Source organism: Excalfactoria chinensis, chromosome 1 (genome assembly GCF_039878825.1).
Source record: "Excalfactoria chinensis isolate bCotChi1 chromosome 1, bCotChi1.hap2, whole genome shotgun sequence".
NCBI classification, from domain to species: domain Eukaryota; kingdom Metazoa; phylum Chordata; class Aves; order Galliformes; family Phasianidae; genus Excalfactoria; species Excalfactoria chinensis.
The window spans coordinates 94,620,124-94,647,921 of NC_092825.1; the positions used below are offsets into that span (position 1 = coordinate 94,620,124).

Consider the following 27,798-nt stretch of genomic DNA (forward strand, 5'->3'; position numbering starts at 1 on the left):
CCGGCAGCGTTGCGAAGCGAGGAGCTAGCGGGCCGCTTTTCCCCGGCATGTGTGCGGGGCTTGGTCTGCCCTGAGCGGGGCCTCTGGGCACGGAGCCTTCGCCATGGGGCTGGGACTGGGGCTGGCCGCGGTACTGGTGGCCGCCGCGCTGTGCGGGAGCGGAGCGCTCGGCGGGCGCGTCCTCAGCGGTGAGTAGCGGGAACGGGGGGAGCAGGGGGAAGTGGGAGCCAACAGAGGGGAGAGGTGGGGACAAAGCGATCGAGAAGTAACCCCGCCGGCCAGCGTCGCTGTGCCGGCATTTCGGAGCGACTTGGCGTACGTCTAAGCGCATCTGCGGGCGCTCTCACCGCAGCGTTGGAGTTAGCGAACATCCGCTGTCCGAGGGAGGTTGTGCGCAGCTCTGATTGCGGGTCTTGGGAGACGGAAAGTTCCGCTGCCAAACTTCTGCGGTAGCAGTAAGGCAGTTCCTGCCATCGCGGTGTTTTCCAGCGCAGGCAGATTTTTTGAGCTGACCGAGTGCCTGCGTAACTCAGCTCCGTTCTGTCCACGGGACAAGAGAGCACGGACACATTGCAGCATCTCTGAGAAACAGCAGTGCCTTGAGATGTTTGTGGCCACGCGGGAATGTTTCTTCTCTTTATAACACAGGTGGGAGGAAGAAGCAAACTGTTAAGTACACGACACAAGTAGTTTTGTGGGTGCATCCAGAGCTCTCATAAGAGAAGACACTACTTTGGAAACATGTATCCAAAGCGTGAGATTAGGTTTAGTTAAAAGCTGTGGGATCCCATTGTGTGTTTCCAGCACACAGGTTCATATGCAGAGAAGCTGCAAAGTGTAACGAAGAGGCTGTTTTTAACTGGGCTTCGGATCAGATCCTCCAAGCTAAAGCTAACAGGCTGCTAGAGGCATGCTGAGTGCACAAGCAGATCCTTGCATCTATCTGAAACAAAGATTTAGACACCTGAATACACTTGTTAATGAGTAGTTTGCAAATCTCTGTATGTTCAGGTAAAAAAACATCTTCATAAACCTATTGCAGAACAGTGCAAGTTATTTTTATGAGATCTCACAGAGACTGCGGTGGCATCTGGTCAAGGAAAGTTTGTTGCAGGGCTTTTGGTATCCAGCATTAGGTTTCTGATTCCAGATAGTTTTCTTTGTAGCTGCCTATGGAGTACAGTCACCAACCGTTCCAATGATGTCTTGTTTGAAGCAAGCTCATGTGCACAACAGATGTATTGTGTGTGTATGCGAAACTATCCTTCAGGAGAAAATAGTTAAGTAGAAACACTGCAAACATTTAGGAAAAGCTTTCCTGCCTATGGTGTACCCAGAAGTATTTCATCCACCTCTGTTATAATGTAAATTGTGTAGTCATTTACAATACAGAAAAGCTCTTAGTTTAACAATTTATGTTAATACTATACTGCACTTTGTTATTGTAAGGAACAGTGAATACTGCTCATATGTGAGACTTCATTTTGCATTAGCATTCTCACTGTAAGAGTCCATGTGTGTCTGAGGAAAGCCCATCCCATATCTTCTACCTGGATCTTCTACACTTCAGTGACATGCACAGCAAACTGAATAGAAGTCCAGCTTATAAAAGAGTGCATATGACACATATACTGTCTGTTCTAGATGTGTTTAAGACTTCAGGTTTTGGACAGAATACAGACTGCAGTATTCAAAGCATGCAATCAGTCTCATGCCACTCTATTATTCTAGCTAATGCTTGGTTAATCTAATACAGGAGAGGATTTAAAGCCACTTACAGAAGGAACCATTTGTGTCCTATTAGATATATTAGCTGAATTTGTATTCATTAGGTAAAGAGGATCCATACTAGGCAGTAACAGTTGAAGATACTCAGTGTGTTCTGCAACACTGGAGGAGGACTCATTGTTTCTCACATGAGCCCCACCCTCTCCTGCCACATGCACATGGATGTACAATGATTAATATGCACTTTTCAAGAAAGAAATTATACTGCTGAATTACTGGACAGTGTGTGCTGCCCACCTCTCTCTAATCTGGCTTGTTTTTTTTTGGCTTAAACAGGCTTACATTTAAAATTACAAACCTTCATTTTAAACAGACCTGTTTCTGAAAAAAAAACATGTTAACTTATGCTTCAATCTTCACAATATGTAGGAGATGGAAATATCTTGCTTTTCCAAACATGTTAAAAAAAACAAACCAACAATAATCCCTATCACATTAAAAAAGAAAAAAGGAAAAAAAAAAAAGGAAATGTTCCTGACCTAAACTTGTGTAAACATTCCCATTAACTGTGGTAAGTTTGCAGCAGTCTGAGCAGCAATTGCACAAATTGCAGCCATTTTGCCCTCAGCATCAAGAGGGCACAGAAGGAAGAGTCTACCTTTTGAAAATGACACTTCCTCAGCTAAAAGTTTCCTGTTTCTTTTTCAAAGTATGTGCATTTTTTTTTTCTTTTTTAATTCTTTTTTCCTAGGCCATCACCAAGTTGATTGTTTGCATCAAGACACTCACATTTAGGTGCTATTCTGCCATCTCTAGTTTGACAGTTGTTAAAGAGAAGTAATACAAGTGGTTTGAAATTGTTAATGCATCTAGAGAGATGCTTTGCAAGGAGTGCTCAATACTCTGTGTCAGAGTATTTGGTGTTGCCAGAGAATTGATGGTCGGAGAAAAGAATTAAAGCAGCTCTGGAGAAACTGCTGAGTGTGCCTTGCTGCCCCATGACATCATGAGGAACGTGAAGTGATGACAATGCAGTTTGCAAAATGCAATTACTTTAAGTATCTATTGGGCAGGAAAGATGCAAGCTAATCTTATTACTAATCATTTAACAGCCTATGTATTAATCATAGACATTACACTTTAATGGCTGGCATTTGCTTTATTTCTATGGCTTTTAACATTTTTTCTCTTCACTGTGGCAGTGTATCAGTAGCAGATTAAGTGATACAGTACTTTGGTATAAAAATAATTGGATATATGAAATCCTAAATAAAGTAAAACATTTCTTGGATCACAAAACAACTAGAGTTGCCACTAAATTATACGCTTGTTTGCTTCGCATGCCCTTAAGGATGTAGATGTTTTAATTCACACAGCTCATAATCACGTTTGAGAAAGTCATAAATATTTTGAAGCATTTTCCTGGGTATTGAATCACATATCCATGAACTGATAAGAAATCCTTTTTCAAAAGGCAAAATTCAATTCAGGTCACTTGGCTTTCATAGAATCATAGAATAGGCTCTGCCTACTTGTTACAACTGAATTTTGTCTGTGAAGTATTTTTGGTTGATGAAACTTTTTATGTGCTTAGTAACGTGGATTGTTATTGTTAAACTACATTGATAGCTCAGAACTTGAAGAAGTATTATTAGAAAGAACACTGCCTTTCTTACCTATAAAAGGTATACATGTGGTTGCTCTGTAATGAACATGGAGTTGAATGCTCAGCATTTGGTTCCATAATAGAAATAGTTTTAATGGAAATGCATATCTACGTGGTACAGGATCTTTTTGTCAGTCAGTATGTTTTAAACATATTCTTTTGGGTAATTGCTATTGCTGAGACTTTAAGGACTGCAAGGGAAGTTGGGTACTTTGTGCCCATAAACTCCTTTAGCAATTCTTTCTTTACACACCTATTTTGACCATTGTCTTCTTGGTAATTAGTCAGTGATCTGGGTTCTTAAATGGAAATGTAACTACGATTTTTGTTTATAGATACATGTACCTGTTAAACACTTTATGTTCCTAAGAAGGAAGTAACATAATATGAAATGACCACATCTAGGCCTTGGGCTTCTAGCACAGGAACAATCCAGAGCTGTTGGAGAGAGTTCAGAGGGCCACAAAGTTATTCAGAGGGTTGAATTCCTCTGCTACGAAGGAAGGCTGAGGGAGCTGGATCTGATCAACCTGTAGAAGAGGAGGATCTAGGAACATCTATCTCACTGGGGCCTAGATGAAAGATGGGGAGAGAGTCTTTATCATGCAGTGTTGTGATAGGACAAAGAGTAATAGTTTTAAGCTACAAGAGGGTGGATTTAAATTAGATATGAGCAATAAGTCTTTACTAAGAGAGCGATGAGCTGCTAGAACAACTTATCAAGAGAAGCTGTGGACGCCCCATGCCTGGATACCAAGCCCATACCAAGGCCAGGTTGGATAGGGCTATGGGCAGCCTGAGATAAACTGCCATGTGTGTGCATAGTTTTGATGACTTGAGATGCATGACAGTGGAAGAGATCTTCCACAGCAGAGTAGTTATACAAGTGTACTTAAAACAGTTCCAGGAATGGGACTTCTATGTCAGAGTCAGTCCCCCTGTATTTCAACCTGATATAAGGCTTACCTTGCCTTTGGGGAGAGTTATGCAGGCTGGATAGGCTGCAGCTCTTTTCATGGTATAAGAAAGAGTGATGTAAAATTCTAGCGTTTTATCTCAGATGAACATGTCACTTTTCCAGGAATAGAGATTCCCCACTTCAGTAAAGAAAGACAAGTGAAGGCACTGATGCTCATGATTGCCAAGCCCCAGCATCCCACTTGATGAACAGGCTTAAGAGAACGCACCACAGAGGGAGCTGTAGTATATAGACTGGGACAGGGTGGATGTTCTACCTGTCTTTCAAAGCTTCTCTTGCTCCTGGTGAAACAAGGCAAATGTGTTGTCTCAGTGCAGCAGCTTGGTACAAAATAATCTCTTGCCTTGTTGAAGTTATTTTCTGTACCTTGAGTTTATTTCTCTGTAGTTCAGACCTGATTATGTGAAGGTGAAACTTTGGATTTATAAACTGTTTGCAGGGAAACATGCTTTGTTTTTTAAGGTGTTCTGTAAATTTACAGCACTGAGTATTAAGACTAATTCTCATAATAACTTTCTCTTCTTCAATAACTCATGGATCTTAAAAGAATGTACTATACTATATATGAAATAAGAAACAACAGTGACTTGATAGTCACTTCTACATGGTATTCCCATGTTCATACTAGGCACTCAGTAGTCCAAAATGATTGGAGCCTCTTGATGAAGAAGTCCCCATCACTGACAAAAGGCAGGACTTTCAGCTCCAAGTGGTCTGAAGAAATAATGAATTCTATCTAAAAAGTTGGCATAACTTTGTAATTAGCATCTAAATGTAGCTGCAATACACAACTAATGATTCTAGGATTGCTTTACAAACAGTGAAGGAAAAAAAAAAAAAAGGTATTTTTAGAGTGTGATTATATCATTTTAATGTAGGTCTTGAAAATACTGCCAGTGCACCCTAGGAACACTTGTCATTTTCAGTTGTCTGCACAGTGAGGTTAGGGAGGCAGCTCAGATACTGACATCTACTTTGTGAATTAGTAAAGTTAGGTGAGACAAATTGCACTGGATGTATCAACAATTTGTTTCCATGTGGTGTTGCACACATATGATGTGAAATAGCCAGTTATGCTTTGCCTCCATTTCATTGTATAATAAATGATATTTCACCCTAAAAGTAAAAACATTTGTTTTTTTCCCTCCTTATGAAGCTCCTTTCTATGTTTATCCAAAGTGAACTGTAATCAGTTCTAAGTTCCCATATGGAAAGGTTTTTTCCTATGTTTTTGAACAGAAGATGAATAGCAAGAATTTGTCCATTGTTAACTCTTTTCATTGCTAGACTATGGTAAAAAGATCAGCACTCTATTGCACTCTTTTACAGAGATTATTGTGAGGTGATCCACCAAGGAAACCTTAAGTCCATGAAACAAGGAAATGAATATGATTTCACATTCATGTTTAAATCTTATGTACATAAATACAGGTCTCTTTGTAAAAAATACATGAAAATACACTAACATGATAAAAAAAATTCACTGAAAATGAATAGGAGGAGAGATGCTTGCCGTGGATACTGATTGATGAAGAGTAATTTTAATGATTTTAATGATTAAAGATTTATGAACAGTTCCCTTCTAGAGACCAAAATAAGAAATGAGCAATGGGCAGAAACTCACAGAAGTGCTTAAATTTCTGCTTATGAGATATCTGGTTGAAGCAATCTACTGATGTATATATGGAAATGTCTGCTGGACTGAGGTAGGGGAATCAGTATACTCTCTGCTCTCCTAAGCAGGCAGACATGAAGCTTGAGCTACTCAGACCATATATTTTCTGTCAGGTGTATTTCACAGAAGGCTAAGAACAACTTAGTAGCTGCCATGTTATGCCTGTCATAAGATGATCTAGAAAATTTTCTCTGTTTTTCAGCCACACTGAAAACTATTGATGGAGAGACTTACTCTGGCAAGAGAACTGGCGAATTGATTCTGTCAGTACTTTGGATTTTTTGTTAAATAGCTGAAATGTTTGAAATAGATGGAGTTTTCTTAGTGTCTTCAGGCTTTGATATATACATCTCATTGCTCTCTACAACTACCTGAAAGTAGATTGCAGGTAGGAGGGTGTTAAGCTCTTTTGCTCAAGTGATCTCTTTTAACAACTAGTTGAATGCCAGGAAATGTTCTCAAATTGTGACAAAGGAGGTTTAGATTGAACAGTGGAACGAATTGCTTTATGGAGAATGTTGAGCATTGGCACATGCTGCTCAAGGAAATCCCGTTCCCTGGATCTATCTTTATGGATATGGCACTATGGGACATGAATTAGTGACAGGACTTGATAGGTCAGGTTGATGGCTGGACTTGATTCCTGAAGTTCTTCTCCAACTTAGATGATTCTATATAAAAATACATGATTTATGCATTTATGGAAGACTTCAGAAAAATAAAAAAATCAAGCCAAACAAAGCACTGCTAACAGTTCAGCAGTTTTTTAAGTCTTGGCTAAATAATTTACATCCTGGAGCAGACTTCTAGATGTGTAGGTCTTTCTAACATGCTGTATTTCCTCTTACTCTGAACAGGCTCGAATAGACCTCATTGACATCTGAGTGTCGTCATTGGTCTCCCTGCGTGAATCTGTGGAAGTTAACATGGTTGATTAATACTTCTCGTGAATTATATTTTGACAAGCATTGCAGATATTTAACAAGCTCTTTCTTATTATCAGTTGAGATGATGCACATAGTGTCATGTTGAAATGAATGCCTATTATTGAGTTTACCTCTGTGGATGCTGATGTTCAGTTGGCATTGTCCTCAACATGCATAGTGGGGCCAAGAAGCCAGTTGCTTGCAGTGACAATATTGCTAGACCTATCTAAGATAGAAAGGGAGAAAATTAGATCTGATACCTGTCTCTTCCTTCTTAACATGGAAAAAAGAGAAGTCAAGTTGAAAATTTTAGGGGCTTGTCTTGGCAGCTACACTGGCACTTTGCACACATGATGAACCCCTGAATATTGTGATGTTGTATGCTGTCTCCTTATACAAGGAAGTGGCTGTCTGCTGTGATCAGTTCTGTGATAGATACTCATGAAGTTCACATGATCAGAAGAAAGAAAAAAGTTATTACAGGAAAAGCTAAATACATCTTGAGCTTTTAATTTATGATGTGAAAGTGAATTGATGCCAAGAAGTAGGTATTTTTCACTTAAACGAGAGGGAAACTTTCAGAGCTTCAGTGATTTGACTGGGGTGTAAAAAAGAAGTATTCAGGAAATAATACTCACCTTACAAACAGAGCTGTCCCCTTTCTGATTGCTCGGTTTTATGAAAGCGTAGGTGTTATGGATCTGAGAGCATTTGTTATTCAGAAATAATCAAGAAAAATCCCTGTCCCCCAAAGCACTTGGCAACTCAACAGCATAAATAGTAAAGGCTGGCATGTAGGTGAAAACTCCACTTCCCATGGCAAAATAAGAAAATGAAGAATCCCCAAACTCGACTAGGTGAAGTGTGTCTTATGTTGCTTTGTATTCTGTTTAGGTGCACTAAATGTAAGTATGAACAGTATGATACAGTACTTTTTACTTGTAACTTCCATTTTCCCCATTTTCTTTCTGTGCAGGAGTTGCATTAATTCTAGACATTGGTTTGGCAGGTGTCTGAGTGCCTCTGTCATCACCTTTTCTGATTCATGTGATATGGGATAGTTAATAGCTGAAGACAGATTACTTGGCCAATGTTTGAGAGAGAACAGAAAGCACGTTTAAAATGATAGATAGAGGCAAATTCTATTCTATGCCTTTATTGTTTTCATATGGTAATACCTAAGAATTTGTCACTTACTGTGAAAAGTGTAAAAATTCTGTCTCATAGACAAGTGTTGCTTAAGAGAGGCTGTTCCTCTCAAGAAACGTTGCCTATGCGTGATTGTCAGTTTGAGAGGCACATAGAATATCTGCCTGTACAAAAACCCAAAAGCACACCTACTTAATAGACTCATGTGAAGTGGTGTTGTTTTTTTTTTTTGTTTGTTTGTTTGTTTGTTTTTCATATAGATCACTTTAGAGAAACTGTTATTATGGCAGCTAGGTATAAACCTTAACCCATTAAAAAGTTATGAATCAATAAGAAGTTATTCTTCTCTCTGCAGACTTTGATATTAAGAGATTGGGAGAAAAAGTATCAACCAGGGTACAAAAGATAAAGCTGTGAAGATAATAATACAGAGATAGATGATCTTCATAGCAGTATGTATGGCAAATTTGGTAGCAAACTGTATTTCTTAAACTGCTTTGGAGCTTGAGCTGGGCAACATATGTGAGCTGAGTACTGAGTAAACTAGAGAACAGTGTGCCATGTGAGAGAAGATAGTAATTTGCTCTTACAATAAATACAGACAGCATAATTATGAAATCTTATCACAGTAACAGTTCTTTAAAAAAAAAAAAAAAAAGATGCCTCATCAAAAATACAAATTAAGTACAGTAGTCTAGATGAACACAAGCATGATGCAGTAAAACATCAAGAACAGTGACATGAAAGATTGAAACATGACCAGCACCTGAGCTCCATCAAAATCAGACTAAATGATACAAGGGTCAGTTGAGATGATACACAATCTTTGAATCAAAATGTGTTCAGGAAATTGTAGTACCTCTTAGCCCCTATTGACTACATTCTGAAGTGCATTTTTAGGGTTTGTTGTGGAACAGCCTGTGTCCTGTGTTCTGGCTACACAGCCTCTGAAGTCAGTATGCTCACATAAGCTCAGGACCAAACTCTGTCATAACACAAGCAGGAAAGAATTAAACAGTAGAATATTTTGATTAATTTACAGAGACTTATGTCATGCTATATTTCTTTAAGTCTTCGTGTCTTTATTTCTTTACTTTCAGAGGCCTCTGTTAGCCTCATTCTAGTCTTCAGGACTCTGGTTAGTGTTGAATATTCCACATTTGTTTGCTCCGGATGCTCCTCTGTGTTTTCTGCTGAATTTGTTATAAGTCACCATATGAAAAGATACTGGATTTCCTACAGCAGGCTCTGTGCATACGCTTGTTCTCTTTACATATGCTGTACACATTCAGCTACTGTTACCACAAATATAGATGAGTGCTAATTGTAGCTGAAGTGAGCCTTGGATTCTAGGTTAGTCAATAAGGTTCAAGAGGGAGCAGGGATTTACAAGTAGAGTGTTTGTCTTTTATCTGGGATTTCCAAGACTTCAAGCCAAGTCACGTTCATGACTCAGGATAAACCCTGTGACCCTCATGGCTCATAGCGGTGTAGTTGGCACTCAGGGAGATGGCTGTTTGAGAGGGGTACTGTTGGTAACCTTTGTTCTCAGTGACACTGCTATAAATTCTATCATGATAAACCTAATGGAATCAGTTGTTTCTTTTAAATGAGGAACTGTTATTAAAACATAACAGAGATATTCCCGATTGAAGTACCGAATATTTGTTTACTTCTCCTTTTCTTAAAGGAGATCTTTCTTACAAAATTATCTGCAGAAACGTTTCAACTAGGTATCAAGTATTTTGACTAAAAGCTAGATTTATTTCAATGCTGTCATCAATATATTTTATTAGGGAGCTGCTGTGTGACACCTAGAGATGAAAAAATAACATGATTGGGATAGTGCTTGATGTTTCTTAGAGTAGATATTGTGCCCTTGCTTTCTTCAGCTGCAGGAATGGTGAGAATAAAGGAAAGAAAGGGATTTTAAATCAAGTTCGCCACAGTAGGCAAATAGAACTGCTAAGGCCAAGAGGGCTGAGAAACCAGGGGCAGAGTTGTGGCTGATTGATGTGCACAGGACTGGGAGAAAAATAAAAACTTCTCCAGGTTTGTTCCCTGATAAGAAGACTGGGGAAACCTAACCTTGTAGTTCTGCAGTGCAATAGTGGAAGAACAGTTTTTCTTTCTGTCAGTTCAATGAAGCACTCTTCCCTCAGCAGACTTACTGATGCTCTGGTGATGATGAGAAGGTAATGTGAGTGTTAATGGCAACAATTCAAGTACCTGTCTCTAACCCTACTTTTGTACAAGGTCTGAGGGCAGCTGCTTGGGTGAGGCTCAAGGTGCTGACTGACTCCATGCAGAGAAGGATTTAAGCACTCCACCTTCACATCTACAGGGAGTTAGATAGGGTTGTGTGAAATACCAATTTGAGCATTTGAAAAAGATAACAGTGACAATGAATTATTAAATTTTATTAATTTCATTAGTTAGATCTTTGGTGTCATGCTCAAGGGAGGACTGAATGCATTCACATCCTTTTTTCTTTCTGGATGTGCTGTGGTGACACAATGTTTTCTTTCAAGGCTTTTTCAACTAAAGCAGCCTAGGGTAGACTTTATGGAAAGGTTGCAAAGGCCTAACTTACCTGTGCTTTTTCATGTTGAGCAGTATCCAAGCCTGATTAATTCCAACTCACAAAACTAGTTTCTATTTAGTTGCAATAGGAAAATTGGGATTAAATTTATAAAGTAGAAATATCAAATGGTGCTTTAGAATTATCAGTAGGGTGTTGACTGCTATAAAGATGTTTGATAAAGATGTTTGAAAAACCCTATAGTTAATGTTTCCTTACTTATCTGCTGTACAGTGTGGTCCGTTCTCTCATTTTCACTAGTGAATTATTTTTGCTTTGTAGTTCATAAATTAGTAGGGAGACAAAGCTGTAAAAAATGCTGCTTTAATGCTTGACATCTCAGCATGCTCTTAAAGAACACTAAAATGTCAGCTGATTTGCCAGCTATTAAAGTATAACTGCAGATTTCCATTAACACATTGAACTAGATCTGCAACAGCAGATAAAAGTCCCCTTTGAAAGAAGAAAGAAAAAATTCAGTGAGGGTCATTGCCTAAACAGAGGAACTAAATTAACTGGAACAAAAAAAATTTCCGAGTTTCTTCCAGAAAGCGTACTACTCTGCATCACGTGCTTCATTCTCAAAGGCTAAGTCTTAAACCCAGATATTTCTTAGTTGCTTGCTGTTTTCTCTATTTTTGTTTTGACATGTATTCTTGCACAAATAATCAGCCTGTAGGGGGCAACCATTTCTTTTGTTTAGAGAGTAACAAATGTGAAAGGACACTGGAGCAGAGCAGTGGTCACAGCACTGATCCTGCTGGAGTTCAAGAAGTGTTTAAACAATACTCTCAGATAGATATAGGGTTGATTTTCAGGTGGTCCTGTGTGGAGCCAGGAGTTGGACTTGAGTTAAACTTCAAGGTTTTAACTCACTAACCATTTCATATGATTGGTCCTTTGTTTCTGTATTCGGGACCGCCCATGAAGGCACCTTACTCAGAGTACTTAATGGAGCCAATCTGTTACCAGGCTGCACAAAACAGGTACATACCAAGTGCTACAGTAGCACTAATTGTACAGTTCTGCTACCACTGTGCATCACAAATACCTGGCCGTCTCCCCACTTCATGCAGTATTACATGTTTTCCTCAGTTTGGATGGAGATGTTGACGCTAGTCCGGTATTGAAGTTACATGAGTATGTAGTGCAGCTTACAGCTCATGGACACAAGCTTTGTAGCAGCTCAGAAACATCACATGTCATTTGGTAATTTGAGTCTCCTTTCAGCATCTGACTGATAACAACACACTAACTGGAAGATAAGCACACTGAAGAAACTTTGTCAGTTGGCCAGTGAAGACCTATTTCTCCTGTTGGAGAGGTCCTTCTGTTCAGATTGTAGGGCAGTAACAGAAGGACAGAGAATGTGCATGAGAATGGAACATTAGAGGGCATTTCAGGCACATGGGGAGGCTGAAAGTATGATGCTATGGAGGGAAAGATGGTTAGTTTACCAGAAAAGGGAGCTACAGTAAAGGCATTGACATCTGGCCAAACCAGTCAACCTGGTGGTTTGAACACTTCTACTTGAATGAAACCATGATAGAGATATTTTGTTACCTGAATTTGCTCATAAGTTACTACTTATTGTCAAAGAGAAATATATGCACAAAAGAAGAATTGTAAAAGATATTTTTTGAAAGCTGTCTGGGAAGTAAAAGAAACAAGACAATGGACCAAGGAATCTCCATAAATCTGCTTCTACTTCATGAATTAAAGTTCTGAATTCAATCTTTAGTAACAGAGAGAGTCCAATCTCCATATAAATGATTATTAGTGTCTTGCATAATTTAGTGCTAGCCTTTGGATGTTTGTACTCCTATGTGTACTCTGGCAATAAGCCGTAGTCACTCACTTACACAGGGATGAGTCAGAATTCTCCTTTGCTGTGCACTCCATCTTGTCAGCAAGATGAAGGTCCTGAGGAAAACAAGGTTTGTGATCACACCAGCAAAACCTGAATTACAGCACCACAGAATAAGGAGTTGAGCTGTTTATTCATATGCAGCTTTCAGTCTTGCATTCTTCTGTGCACTCAAAAATCACTTTTTTTTGTTTGTTTTGTTTTTTTCCCCAAAGAAGTGATATAAAGAAACCCCATATTTTATGTGCATCTGTAATAAAGGGTCTTCCCCTTGGTTCTTCAGCAGCCTTGCCCAGATAGACATTGTCTCTTTGTGGATTCACTGATATCAAGGCTCTTCACTTATCTGAATGAAGGAAAATGTCAGTGAAGGATTAAGGACAAACTGTAGAGTTGTCAGGACATTACTGGAGGCAGTCCAAGGAGGTAGACTCTTACTGGTCACTGAACCTTATTGATGGCTTGAGATTGTCCTTACCTTAGATTTTTCTTGTTCCTGCACTGTTTTGTCAGGATAACAACTGATAAACAGACAGCTTCAGAAGTCTGTCTGCTAAGCCTAAGTAAAAATGATACAAGGACACTTTGTACTGAGGGTATTTCCTCTAGATGATCTGTAATAGGCTGTCATAAAAGAAAAAAAAAGAAAAGGTTTCAGATTTTTTGAGGAAGGTTCACAAGAATCACAGTAAACACTATATATATATATATATGTATATACATACATACACACACATATATATGTGTGTATATATATATATATATGTATGTATATACATACATATATATATATTTGTGGTAATATTCCTACTGTACTTTGAGAATAAAAAAGATTCCAGAAATAGAAGTTACTTTCAGATTTAACTAAAAGTCACAAGGAGATCACGTCTTTATGTTCACTTTTTAGAACCTTTCCTCTGTCCACCAAGTTCAGTTGTAGTTCAGTAGCATCTGCTATGTACGTCTGCTCATTCCACATTTTGTGCATGTTGAATAAGCTCTAGAGAATCTCTCTAGTTGAAGATAATTGTTTTTCCTTTTCAGGAAAAAGATATCTTTCTCTGCCAAAGAACTGGAAGGGAAAAACATTATTTTGTCATTGTCTTCTGATATTTTTCCACAGTTCTAACTAAGAAGGGAAGGGAAAACCTCTGAGAATGCAGTAGATCCAGTGCTTTCTGAAAGCATCATAGGGATTCTTCAGTATCTTGATAGTATTGAGGTATCTGCTAATGTCTGGAGCTTCTATTGCTGTGTTAAGGGATCTCTGTCTGGACCTGGAGGACATGGCTGCCATTTCCCTATGTGCAGGTTCATTCAGTCTGAGAGACATGCAGACAAGGCTGACCACACAGACAGCTGTAGACAAGGTGCTGCCTTCAACAGCATCTGCTTGTGGGATCAACTCTCCAGGCTGACACGTGCATGCATGTCTGTGGGTCCTTTGAGTACTGGCAGAGCCCCACTGTCCACCCAGATCCCAGACTCCTTATCTACTTCATGAGTCACCTACTCTCAGGCTGAGCTTGAAGTTTGCTGCACACATGCAGCACTCCCACACTCACCTCTCTTGCATACTGCATTTACTAATGCCCTGAGGCTCCCTGCCTGCTTGATACCCTAGATGAGACCCGAGACCTCACCAGTCATTGGTGCTCCAACTTAAAGTTTGCTGGCAAATACGAAGATTACTCTGCTATTTTATCACATTGGCCTGTAACTTCAGAGGTGTACATTGGTGGTATGGCAGTAGAGGTTGAACAATCAATTCAGTTTTGTTGCTATGTGACACATAGCAACAGAGGGGCAGTCTGACATGGAATGGCATCTGACATGGAAACATGTGTGAAGCAAAGTTGTGAAACTGAATTCCTCCATGTGGAAAAAATTGCACCTATTGACATTCATCTATGAATGTTTCTGGAGTCTGAACTGTGAATGTGAGCACAGTGAGGGTGATACATTCCAGCAGTGACAACAGAGGTATACAGAGAAGAATATCAGCTTTAGTGCGTTGGAAACAATGGTGGCAACATTGAAATATCAGATTTTGTACCTGGTGAGTCGCACAGATGCTCACACAGGAAAAGAAAGAACACCATATGCAAGTTTGTTGAGACCTATTGAATCAATATGAGGTTGAAGGTCCTGAACTGTGTCATTACTGGAAACAAGATGTGAAGTCACTGCTGTGAGCAAGAGTCAAAATGGCAGTCCATGAAATGAGTAAATAATAATTTCCTGTTGAAGAAAATGTTCAAGACACAGCCCCCAGTGGGTACAGTGATATGCACTGCCTTTTGGGATAGGAAAGGGGTAATCTTGATGGATTTCCTGGAACTCAGACAAACCATCACCTGTGACTGCTATATTGCAATGCTGACTAAGTGAAAGGCTCAAACTTCTGGAGTCAGCCCAAAGGAGAAGACAACCTTTTTCTTACAGCACAATAACACGATGCCCCATCCCAGTTTGAAGACTGTGGAGTACATTTCCAGACTTGGCTGGACTGTCCTGCCACACCCACCATATAATCCTGATCTGGTGCCTTCTGACTTCCATCTCTGTGGGCCAATGAAAGAGGGGCTGCATAGGCAGCATTTTCCTAGCAATGACACCATCATAGCAGCTGTGAAACAGTGGATTACCTCTGCTGGTGCAAATTTTTATAAACACGGCAAGCAACCTCTTCTTCATTATTGGTGAAAATGCATAGCTGATGGTGGTGGCTATGTTGACAAATAGTGTTTTACAGCCAAGAATTTGCTGTATCAAATAGTATCATTGTGCTCTTTGTATCTATTTGTTTCTATGAAAACTACAACAGGAGGCATTTCTTTTAGAGCAATTTACACATATACCTCATGCACACTGAGTTAAGTTACAGACACTCAGCCCCTCAGTAGCTGGCACCTGGGCTGTGATCTACAGCCCAGCTCCAGCCACTGATGTGGAGCTTGCCCTTATTTCATGCTGGTGTCTTCCCAGAACTCATTTTTAGGACTGGCACCACTCCTGCTGCTGGTGTTAAGAGAGGCCTGGCTTCAGTGGAAACCCTGCCTGCTCCAGGAACTGGTGCTGAGAACATCCCTACACTTGCGTTGAAATGTGATAATACACAGAGAAATAGTTAAGAAAAAATTTGTCAGGCTGTGGTGACTATCTGAAGGGCTATGTCAGCCAAGTGTACAGGCTCCATTTTATGTGACTGTTTTTTATCTCTTTCTGACTTTCCCTTCCTGTTCCTCCCCAGTTATTAACCTTGCCCAGTTCATTACCAGTGTACACAGTTCTGCAAATCCCCAACATCTTGAGCCCCCAGGTTTGCATCCTTATCAGTTGCAAAACCTACTTTACATGTATTACATGGTTGCGGGGTGACCTCATTGCAGCCTTTCAATACCTGAAGGGAACTTACTCCCAGGAGGGGAGCAAACTCTTCGAAAGGGCTGATAATAGCAGGACTAGGGGAAATGGTTTTAAGTTAAAAGAGGGAAGATTTAGGTTGGATGTTAGGGGGAAGTTCTTTACTAGGAGAGTGGTTAGGTCCTGGAACAGGCTGCCCAGGGAGGTTGTGGATGCCCCGTCCTTGGAGGTGTTCAAGACCAGGTTGGACGGGGCTCTGGGCAACCTGATCTAGTAAAGGCGTATGTTTGGTGGCCCTGCTAGGCAGGGGGGTTGGAACTACATGATCCTTGAGGTCCCTTCCAACTCGGGTCATTCTGTGATTCTGTGATTCTGTGTATTTTCTTGATTGCCTTCCAGGTGGTGTCAGACAAATGTTTTACTCCTAGTTTACTCCATGACACTAGCCTGTCAGACTTATGCCTATATGTTTATGACTTCCTCTTGATTTTACTATCCCTTTTTGCACTGAAGGAGTCATTGACTGGATACTCTTAAAAGAGAGTTCTCCTTCTGCATGGACGTAGAGACTGCATTTGTAGATGCCATAGCAGGGAGTAGCCATGAGGTTTTTGTGAAAGCAGCCTCTCAAGGTTAGGTGGCAGAACTTAACAATGAGAAATGGAGTTGGCCCATTAATTACAAAAACACCCTCCAAATTCTATCTTTAACAGTAGGACTTGATGGTACAGTCATTAAAAGCAGAGAAACATTTCTAGAAGTCAGTGGGAGTCTTCAGTGTCTCAGGAAGTTTAATGAACGTGGGAAGAAAGCATAGATTCCAGTGACTGTACAATATGAGCCATGTTGAATTGAAGCTAAAGTTTTTAGCAGTGCCACTGTGTTACTTTCAGGAAGGGGCACAGTAAGTGCTGGCTCACCTACATCACTGTGTTCGTGATGTGCTGTATTTTTTATTTATTTTTTTCTTTTTCACATTTGTCATATATCTACTGTTTTGTTGTGTTGTTTTTTTTTTTGTTTGTTTTTTTTTGTTTTTTTGTTTTGTTTTGTTTTTTTGTTTTGTTTTGTTTGTTTTTTTTTCAGGTCAAAAGGTATGCTATGGTGGCTTCAAGCGTTCCTGCTACAAGATAGCTTATTTCCAGGACTTGTCCAGACGCGTGGGCTTTCAGGAGGCCCGCCAAGCTTGTGAAATGGATGGCGGGGCTTTACTGAGCTTGGAAAGTGAAGCTGAGCAGCAACTTATAGAAAACATGTTACAGAACCTCACTAGGTCAGGCTCTGGGATTTCTGACGGTGATTTCTGGATTGGGTTGTGGAGAAGTGGTGATGGACTGGCAACCTCCAGTGCTTGCCCTGACCTCTACCATTGGGCTGATGGAAGTATTTCACCCTTCAGGTAAGTCTCTAAAGCTGCTTATTGAGAAGGTGTAAGGGAAATAAATGGACAGTGAAATGCCTGGTTAAAAATAAATAAATAAATAAATAAATAAATAAATAAATAAATTAAAAATATATATATATATATCTTATCATAGAATCATAAAATCACAGAACGGTTTGGGTTGGAAGGGGGCCACTTGCTGCCCTATGAAGTTAATAGCATAACTCCTTAACTTCTTCAGCCAAATCTGGGATCTGGATCTGGGAGTGAGGGTTTTGAATTTTGATCTGTGAAGCAGTGGCATAGGAGATGGCAGCCTACAATTTTCTTTGCTCCCATTTCAAATAAATTCTGCAAGACTGGCCACCGCAAGTCAGGCAGCCAGCCAGCAAGTAAATTAATGCAGGTTGCTTAATGCAAACTGTTCTGTTTCTACTCTGTCTTTTGGGAAAGCTTTAATTTCTTGGTTAAGCATAAGGCTAGAAAAACAGCAGCTCACAGGCCTCAGGACAAATGAGTCTGATGAGAGTCAAATAAAAATGAAAATGGGTAAAACAGCAGTGTTGTTTCTAACAGAATATTGTTTCTACAATGATGGTTTTGATCAGAACTTTTAAGATCCAAAGATTTGGAGTCCAAGCTCTAAATGCCTTTTATAGAGGTCAACAGAAACGCTGTTAATCATTGAAGAAGATGAAGTCACATTTTTAAATTGATATTAAATGTTCTTGATATTCGGATTAATTTTATTGTCAAAATTTGAAAGTTTATTTATTTATTACTGCTAGAAATTGGTATACAGATGAGCCTTCCTGTGGAAGCGAAGCCTGTGTTGTCATGTATCATCAGCCAACTGCAAACCCTGGTCTGGGAGGGCCATATCTTTATCAATGGAATGATGATAGGTGCAACATGAAGCACAATTTTATCTGCAAGTATGGCCCAGGTAGGTAAAAAGTCATCTCACAGATGGGACACCTCCTTAGAAAAACAATTGCCTCTTGTTTTGTGAAGGAAGCTGACAATTACTGAATTAGACTTGCGAATGCTATGGATTCCTTTGGAGTGTGAGTGACAGAGCTGACATTAATTGGAGATGCAATTTATCAAAGTTATCCATCTGTGTTCAAGAAAAATGGTTTTTCAAAGTTAGCTTCCCTTTCTTTTCTTCTCAGGATTGCATTGGTTTAACATATGCTCTAGTTTATTCTTCAAAAAGTTATATTAAATGGCCATTTTCTCCTTCCCCTACTTGCTATCATATAGAATGGCCAAAGCATCTCTTGATTCTACCACAAAAATGTAAGCCATCCTTGTAGTTTCATCCCTCTGAAATTTTATATCAACTTACATATGATAACTATTTCTAACAGTATTGTCTTAAAGAAAGAAAACAGTAAGTCCAGAACAGAAAGAAAAAAAGTCTGCATTTGCAGATGGTGACAGAAAAAAAAAACAATCCTTATTCAATTTAGCTGTACTTCAAGCATGGTACAGGTTCAGCAGAGGAAATATGAACTAAGATTATAATACTGTGCAATCAGAACAAAGACATGAAAAGCAGGTTTTGAAGTTGAGCCTGTAACAGCTTTTGCTGGAACCTACAGAAAATCAAACTGTGTTTTTCAATAGGATCATGCACATATTTTCAAATAATGTATAGTGTGTCCACTTTTCAAAAACTAAGCTGCAAGTCAGAATTAATATGAAATCCTACTTTTAGCGGCTGTTTAACCTACCAAATGCTGTAGAATTTCCTACCTGCTTTTTCTGCATTCATGATTTAGTAATGATCACAATCATTGGAAATTATACATTTGTCTGTAGAGATCCAGACTATATTTTCTACCAACAGCTTTGGTGGATAGACAATTCTCTCACTGGCTATTGCCAAAACAACATTATTAATAGCAATTAATATTGTAAGCAAATATTAAATACTTGGAAGGCTTGATATATTCACACATTTAACAACTCTACCCTCCAAAATCTGTCTTGCGGCGATCAGTGATCATCTTAGTCATAGGATCCATTCAAGGAAGTGTGACATAACGCTTACCACTTTTACAGCTGATCACAACAGGTTTGAAATAAGAGAATAAAACATTTCTTGTCATTAAATCAACAATATTTTGTGTTAGAAAATGCAGATTGGATTAAAATAGTGCAGTTTTGAGAATATTTCACGACTTTAAAAACACAGAAATGTAAATGAAATCATCATTCCACAGTAGCAAACTACTTACCATTCTAGCCGTGGTGCGATAAAGATTTATTAACTTCAGTTCCTTTCTCCATTAAAAAAAATGCTGGGTATTTTGGGTTGGCAGAAAGCACAGTGGTAACAATGAAAATGAATTAATATTTCTTTCACCATATAGAAGTAGGTTACTCCAGTATAATAAAGAATGTTACATCAATAAGGCAAACAATGTATAGATTATTATTAAGATAGGCATTGTTATGTAGCTAAATACAGTACTGCAAAATTGTAGCTATTTACCTTCCAAGCTGCTGGAATTGTGCTTGCTAGCAAAACAGATTATTCTCCTGAAATGTATTTTTGTATCACATGGAAGAAAAGAATAGATGTATAAATTCATATAAATTGGTATATAACATTTCTCTCACTACCTAAAGGAAATACCATGGTGTAAGAAAACTACATGTGCTACCTAAAACCCACACATAAGAGTTATGAAAAAACTTACCTTCATTTCCAAATAACTGTAATAACTTCACCTTCAGCTATTTATAATACCAAGCACAGCCTATTTACTAGTAGTATTAAAGTGGCACACAAATACCAAGTTTCACTTTGTTATCTGAATGTATTGTTTTTCACAACATTCTCATCTGTTTTGAGTATATGGTGTAGATCAAAATGGAAAGGTTGTGGGTGGTCACAACAAAGTTTTTCCGAATTTAGCAGTAGTAAGTTCAGGGCAGTCCTTCATTCACACTCAAGCATACTCAAGTCATACATTCATTTTTTAAACATTTGCTGTTGCAGTGTTTGGTTTGCTTTTAAATCAAACTGATCATTCACCGATCTTAAATTTCATTATAGGTTGATAATAGCAACTGCATTTTTTTCCTGGCCATCTTCTGTAGGATTGATTATGCTATCAAATTAAAAACTCATCTCCTTGTCTGCTGTCTAGAGTGAGCAATTCAGTTTTTAGTAGTATTTTGATATCTTTCTTTATGTATGGCCAAACATAACCTTTTGCTCTAGTAGGTGTTTATGCCTCTTTGATTTCTCTCAGCATTTTATTATAATGAGGACACTTGGAACTGCAAGCTAGTAGCACTATTATATTGACATAATGTTAATTATTTTATTCTACCAATTTTGCAGATTCCACTCCTTTTCTCATCCTTTCAATATGAGACTATTATTTCTGTAATCTTCATAAAATTTTAGCTGTAATAATCACCATAAGTAAACCTGCAAACCTCTGCAGTGCAGCTCAAAGTCATGAATATTGCTCCTTTGGTTTCTTATGCATTACAAGAAATGTAATACTATCATTTGTCTCTTGGTAATTTCACTTCCCTATGTGAAACATTAGAATTCACTGCCCATTACTGTTTGTTGTTGTTGTTGTTGTTGTTTTCTTTTAAGTCTGACATTCTTTGATTATTATTATTAAAAAGTGAATAGATTTAAGTATTAATCAAGAACATTTCCTCTCTTATATTGTCTTAGTATAATCTATGTAAATGAAACTTTGGATATGTTAAGAATTTTATTCAGCACAAGAAATTAAAGGATTCAGTGATTTTGCAATAACTTAGATGCCATCAAGAATTGGAACTAGAATGAACAGTAGCCCTTTTCTTGGGTGAGGAAAATGTATAAAGTAGAAGTAAATTGACTCTAGTTTGCAAAAAATGTTTGGTAAGGCTGCTGAAAAATTAAGTGACTGTTGTTTTGGAGGATAAATCTATTTCTGTGATGCTGCATACAAAATAATGGAAGTATCTGTTTTATTACACACATTCTTTCTTCAGTGATTGATTTCAAATATTGATTTAACAGACAATGTCTTAGAAAAAGAATTAGGAGACAGAGCAGAGCCAGATTACGGTAAGAAATTTTGAAACATTTAATTGAATTGCAGTAATAAATGTGTAATGATAAGGATAACTTACAGGAACCTCCGAAATTATATGTTTATCAGGCATAGGCTAGTACTGGAATATATGAAAAATATATCTTAGAGACTAATAGCTAATATACCTCTGGTCATAAATCTTGTTCCAGATGAAATCCCAATTTTGCAACAAAATCTTATTTACATATTGATTTCAATCATTTAATCCTGAAAAAGTTCATTTTTCTTAATATAAATTAAATTTAATTATGGTTAAATTTTTAAACAGTGTAACAGCTCTATTTTATGTGTGTTGATATCCTAGAAGGTCTGATATTCTTTTTAGGTATTTTTCCAACCGTGCCAGCAGGAAATCCATATGACACAAACAAACCAGAAGATCAGTATCATGTTATAGCTACTGAAACAGGTAATGAGAATTTTATGGTATACTAAAAACATTAACAGTGGGCTCATTTAAATTATTAACAATTTCGGTTATTGTCAGTGGGAAGGAGCAATCTATTGCCTCATGAAGTGCTCTGAAGAATACTTTGAATAACATCTCGAGAGTTCTATTTTGTCCTGTTTGTAGCTCTGGAAATAAAATATTTCCACGTATCCCCAAATTTTGATCCAAATCTGCAGTTCAGCAGTCCTTAAAATCTGCAGTGATGCTGTGACCTCAGTGATCTCTATAAAGATACAAGATTTCACCAACATTTCAGGAGCATCTCCTTCTAGAGCTATGATTGCTTTGGTTCTTTATCTCCTATCCCCTTCTCCTACAAGTCAAACTAACATGTGGTAGATATCTTTTATATCTAATACCTGGGAATCATGAAGAAGGCACTAAGGAATTTTTCTTAACAGATAGGGTACAGATTTTTCACTTATCTGTAGAATAAGCACTGTGTCATGCATCCCCCAAGTACCTCGTGTTTTAAGGAATGCCTAAATGCTGAGTGGGAGCTTGCTCTAATGCTCTTGGATGTTCACTTATGTCCTGAACAGAGTCCTGCTGTTCTTGAAGGGTTGTAGCATGGCCTTAATTCAAGGAGTTGCACATCTCTGAGGAGCAACTCAGGTTATTACACAGCGTGGTATTACAGAAAGTTGGCATCCCCGTTCTGCACTTACTGTCTGGATTTGAGCCAGTTCCCTAACTGACTGTACATCTGGGTAAAAATGATATACTGATGAACTCTATTTTGAAAATGATACTAGTATTTTTTACAAGCCATACAAAAACTTATACAAATAAAGAAACCTAGCATGAGCATTCACATTTATTCTCGTACGTACAAATATTTTCAAAAGAGCACAATGGATAATAAAGTCTCCACAGTGTGTACCTTAGGTGTATACTGATATAAACCATTGGTATATGGTTACTGAAAAACATAGTCTTCCTGGAAGCTGTAAGCCCCATATTCTATTCTAGGCAGATAATAGAGTTAAAGCTTGTAGCAATTCCCACTCCTTTTGCTCAGGGATCTGCAGGGAAGCACTTTTAGCTTTTATTTGTCTTCATATTAGCTGAGGACATTTAATATTTGTCTTTGAGGGGGAATGGGGAGAAAGAGCAGGGGTTGTTTCTTTAGCAGTTTTGAGTAATCGGAATCCAGTATGTAAGAGTAAATAACTCAGAAGGTTGTATGCATCATAGAAATAATAAACTAGAAATGTACTCTTTTAAATACTTAAATTTTCAATCACAAGATTGGAAATCTTGCACTGACACACAATGAAAATGTAAAAATTTTAAACCTTAAGGCATGTTTTGCACTTCACTGGGTAAACTATTTTATTATTGATTTTATTGAGTCATCTTTTCATAGCTTTTCCTATAGAAGGAATGCATAAAAATTATTTTGTGTAAGATAATGTATTTCTGATAGTTTATTCCAGACTTTTACTCACATGGTCAAGCGTATTTCAACATGAGAGGCATTAATGAGAACTTCTTGTCTTGTAGGTATAATTCCAAATCTAATTTATGTCGTAATACCCACTATACCACTACTACTGTTAATACTGGTGGCTTTTGGGACTTGCTGTTTCCAGATGCTTCATAAAAGGTAAAATACACTAATTGAAACTGGTCTGACAATGCAGAATTCATGTTTCCATTGGCAAACTATTCATACTGAAGGACTGCTTACATCTATCTCCAAGTATGCAAATAAGCATATTATCATCTGTTAAAATCCAAGCAGTTTACAGCTGGTAGAGCTGAACATTCACCTTCAGGCTTTTCCACAATAAGCTGAAATAACTCCATATCTCTCAAAATTATTAATATTATTAAAATTGCCCCTAGTACTTCACTTGTTTTGAAGAAGGTATCTTTGCTGACTATTTGATCTGCTGAGCCCCTGTCAGCAGTTTCGCTTCTCATCTTCCATCATGATTTACCCCCTACATAGCTACTGGACTTTAGGGAATATAGTGGTATCCTCACTGATACAGGGCAGACCTGTATCAGGGGGGTTGGAACTAGATGATTGTAAGGGTCCCTTTCAACTCAAAACATTCTATGATTCTACTTTTTAATGGATAAAAAACTATTTTGGTAAAATAACAGGAAGAGCTATGAATAGATTCATAGGCTCTGTCATCCCTCTTGAAGTGCAGTGATATGGGTAAATTTGACATCACAGTTTTAGGAAATTATAAAAAAATAATAATTTTTCCTCCTTACTTTTTATTTCTTTCTTCCTACTTCTCATTTAGTACTTCCTACAAATAGTTGAAATACCTTATTTCAAGTGAGAAAATACTCCAAATGTAAAAGTCTGCTCATATCTGTATTAATGTACACTGATGATCACAGTGATCCTTAGTTATATGTCTTCTTGAGAGGACCGAGCATTTGGTAAAAGTATTACAAGGTCTGCCATATAAAACAGATTATTATTAAAAATAAAATAGATATCAACTCAAAGGAAAAAGAGTAAAAAAAGTGAAAAAAATGAACTTTATGCATAATACTAGCAATTACACAGACAACTTAAATCTGGAGTTTTACAGAGGACCTGAATTGCTTGGTAAGTGTAATGACAAGCATGTTCACATCTTTTTCAGCAGCAGTTTCTCCCTTTAGTACTGAAAAAAAAAAAAAGGGGGGTTGTGGAAGCTGAAGCTCTCAAATAGTTCTAGGAGGACAATGAATGATTCACAGCCCACTGAAATCAATAGATTGTAGTGTTTACTTCAGTGGGCTTTGATCAGGCCTTTGATGCTACAGAAGTTCATCCAGAAGTAATTAATCTGAACTTTCAAGAAGTAAAAATCACAAAGATATAGGAAATCCAGATTGAAAAATAAACAAATGTTTTTTTGTTGTTTTTTTTTTTTCCAGATGGGCTTGCACCAGAGTTTTTAATGACAATAAACTTTTTCTTTTTTCATTAAAACTCATTAAAACTCCTCTAAATCAGAAGCAAATATTTCAGTATAACCAAAAATGAAGCATTTTGATTCATTGAGATAAATCTTTTTTTAAAAAATGTTTCCTTGTTTATTTATTTTTAACTGCATATGACTTACCTTGCAAATTACTTTGATTCCTAAAAAATACACAGTTCTTGAGCAGAAGAAAATCAAAGAAAGTGCCAACCACTTAAACTAATCAACTGGTCAGTGTGGAGTTTTTGAAAAGGGATACTGTCCTGCTGAGGAAGGAGGGATCCCCAACTTTCCAAATGAACTTGACCTCTCATTCTTTTTTAGGCTTCCACAACATGGTGACCTTTCCTCTGAAAGCCACAATCCATGGCCAACCAGGACATGCCTAGCTTGAAAGGTCATGACTAATTTTGCCTGGTGTTGGGCTCTTAAAGGGTAGTAATAAGGCAAAGCAAAACATCTTCCCTGTAGCCAGCACAAATTATCAGCTTGTTCATGCTTAGATACTCTCCCTTTCATTTCTTCCAGGGAAGCAAGGAGAAACTGCTTCAAAGACCCATCTCCATTATCATCTGAATGCCTTGCAGAAAGTTTAAATTCCAACCTGGTATATTTCTCAGTTTCTACAATTGCATTTGATGATCAAAACAGCAATGTGCTATTTATTGCACCTTCTATACTAAAACCTGTTTCTTTAAATAGATCTGTAGCTTTTGAAAAACAATTTAGGTTAACAGAAGATTAGTTTGTATCTGGCCCAAGGTATTTAGAAATTCTTCCTGCTGTGTAGCAAAGGCACAATTCAAAGCATTTCATCAGAAATTTACAAAATATGCTTGATCTTGCTCTGTTAATCTGGAAATCAGTAGTGAATCAGTTTGTTAAAGAAAGAAGTACTTAAACTGCTTGATTCATTGCAATTGCTTTGTTTATAGCATTGTGGCCTGATCTAAAGTCCACTGAAATCATAGGAGTCTTTTCAATTATTCCAATGGGCTCAGGTAAATAATGCATTACTTGTAGGGCTTCAGAGGTAAGTCTGGAGGGACTGAAAACTACTATCCCATTCAGCTCCCTGAAAGTGCATTTTAAATCATTCCAGACTTGCTTACATTTACACACCAGTAATAACCGAGTAAAACTGAATGTATAGTACTGTTGGGATCTTGAGTCTCAGGCTTCCAACATACAGTATTATGTGGTGCCACAAAGGCTGCTTTTCCTTCTCTAATTTTCACTAAATCATACAGTATATCAGTATGATATATTCTGGCCTGAGACTAAAATATTTTTATCAAAATGCAGCAGCAGTGGCTCATGACATTCCTATTCTTTTCGTTAGTCTGCAGTTATTTGTCATCTAAACGAGGAATGATGGCACACTGTGGCAGTCATACGAGAAAAGATGCTAGCCACGTGGAAAAACTGCCTTCAGCCTACAGGGTACCTCAGAGTACCCTGTAAATATTAGCGTGACTGGTTTTGCAGTGTTCCAGAGCAAGTACTTTTAGATGAGTTTTATATTTTTTACTAAAAGAAACCCTACAGAACAAAACCAAACTCACAAAAACTACTGTCAATGGCACTGAATGAAAACTAGGCCTCAGGAAGCTTTCTACTGGACATTCATTGCTAGGAGTCTGATTCATACCCCATTGCTTCATTAGAAATTAGGTTAAGCCCTGGAGGGCAGAGGCTTTCTGGCTAAGTTGGCACCTGTTAACGTGTCGTGATCACGGGGGTGCAGCCTCCAGATGCACATGGGCAGGGTTGTGGAAGCCCGTTTGATTGGGTGGGCTGGACCTTAAGCACATGGATATAGGCTTGGGGACATGTATACTCCTGTCCCTTGTGTATCCTCTTATTCAAGGGAACTGCACTGGTGAAACAGTGTCCACACACTGTTCATGCTTATTCATAGAGCACAGTTGCCTTCTGAGTGGTCTTAATCTGTGGCCAAAGATGGAAAAGAGTATGCTGTATGAGTAAGTGTGGATGAATGTGAACTGAAAAATGAAAAATAAATACTGTCCAAGTCACATCACTGCATGGAAGGAGCTCTCCTAAACAGGGTGGTCCTGTAACATTGGTAGCAATTGCTTACCTTGACCCACCACTGTGGCACTAAGTTTGGTCCAGCATGGGCATGATTCTGGTGTGGAGGGGATATCTATGCCAACAAAGACAGCCTTCAAATAGGGCTGAAATATCTGGGTCTGCTCACAAATATGAATCGGGACTGTAAAGATATATGTGCACTGAGAATGGTTTATATTTTTATTTTTCAGTAAAGGAAGAACAAAAACAAGTCCAAACCAGTCCACACTGTGGATTTCAAAGACCCCTAGGAAGGACAGTAGCATGGAGGTGTAATGATTTACTGACTGAAAACAAAGCAAAAATAACATTTTGCAGTTGGGCTGTATTATAATGTCGTCTGAGAACATTAGCTTGGAATGGCTTGAAAATGCAAAGGATCTACAAGAATGAACTGTAAGCTCCCCCTTGAGGCAAATGTTCAGATCATTTTTATATAACGTTTGATTATTAATTCAGTAACAAAATATGCCATGCTAAATAAAGGATATGTGTTTATTTTGCTAAGAGATGTAAGTCAGCTAGTTGTGAGTAATGAAATGAAAGCGCATTTGAAATTTTTATGAGGACATATCTACAATGTATATCAATTTTAAGATAGATTGTTTGTAGTTAAAAAAAACCTTCTTGTTTTCTTTAATCTCCTATGCATTGTAACCTAGTTGATGTATTGTACATGGAACTGACAATTTTGCAGTGTAACAATTATTTATCTTTGCATAAATGTTTGATACAAAAAATTTGTTTAGTATTTATTTGCGCACTTAAAAACACTTTTTGATCCTCAGGCACAAATTACATTGGTATACATAAATTATGCTTGCTGGCAGAGTCTGCTGCCATTTTCAACATTCATCTGCTGTGACAAA

At 38.0% G+C, this 27,798-nt stretch overlaps 1 protein-coding gene across 4 annotated transcripts; it reads left to right on the forward strand.

Annotated features, from left to right (window-relative positions):
• CHODL (chondrolectin) lies at positions 1-27,664 on the forward strand. Of its 4 annotated transcripts, XM_072347907.1 has the most exons (8): positions 1-188; positions 17,024-17,336; positions 18,110-18,267; positions 21,367-21,414; positions 21,768-21,851; positions 23,400-23,502; positions 25,361-25,439; positions 27,121-27,664. In XM_072347907.1, the coding sequence occupies exons 1-8, from the start codon at positions 104-106 to the stop codon at positions 27,121-27,123; spliced, it is 873 nt and encodes a 290-aa protein (XP_072204008.1). In that variant the 5' UTR covers positions 1-103; the 3' UTR covers positions 27,124-27,664. The 4 variants fall into 4 exon arrangements, with proteins under 4 accessions (XP_072204008.1, XP_072203999.1, XP_072204024.1 ...); XM_072347898.1 differs by lacking the exon at positions 25,361-25,439 and having other exon boundaries at positions 27,121-27,663; XM_072347923.1 differs by lacking the exon at positions 21,367-21,414 and having other exon boundaries at positions 27,121-27,663.
• Positions 27,665-27,798: the final 134 nt, after the last annotated feature.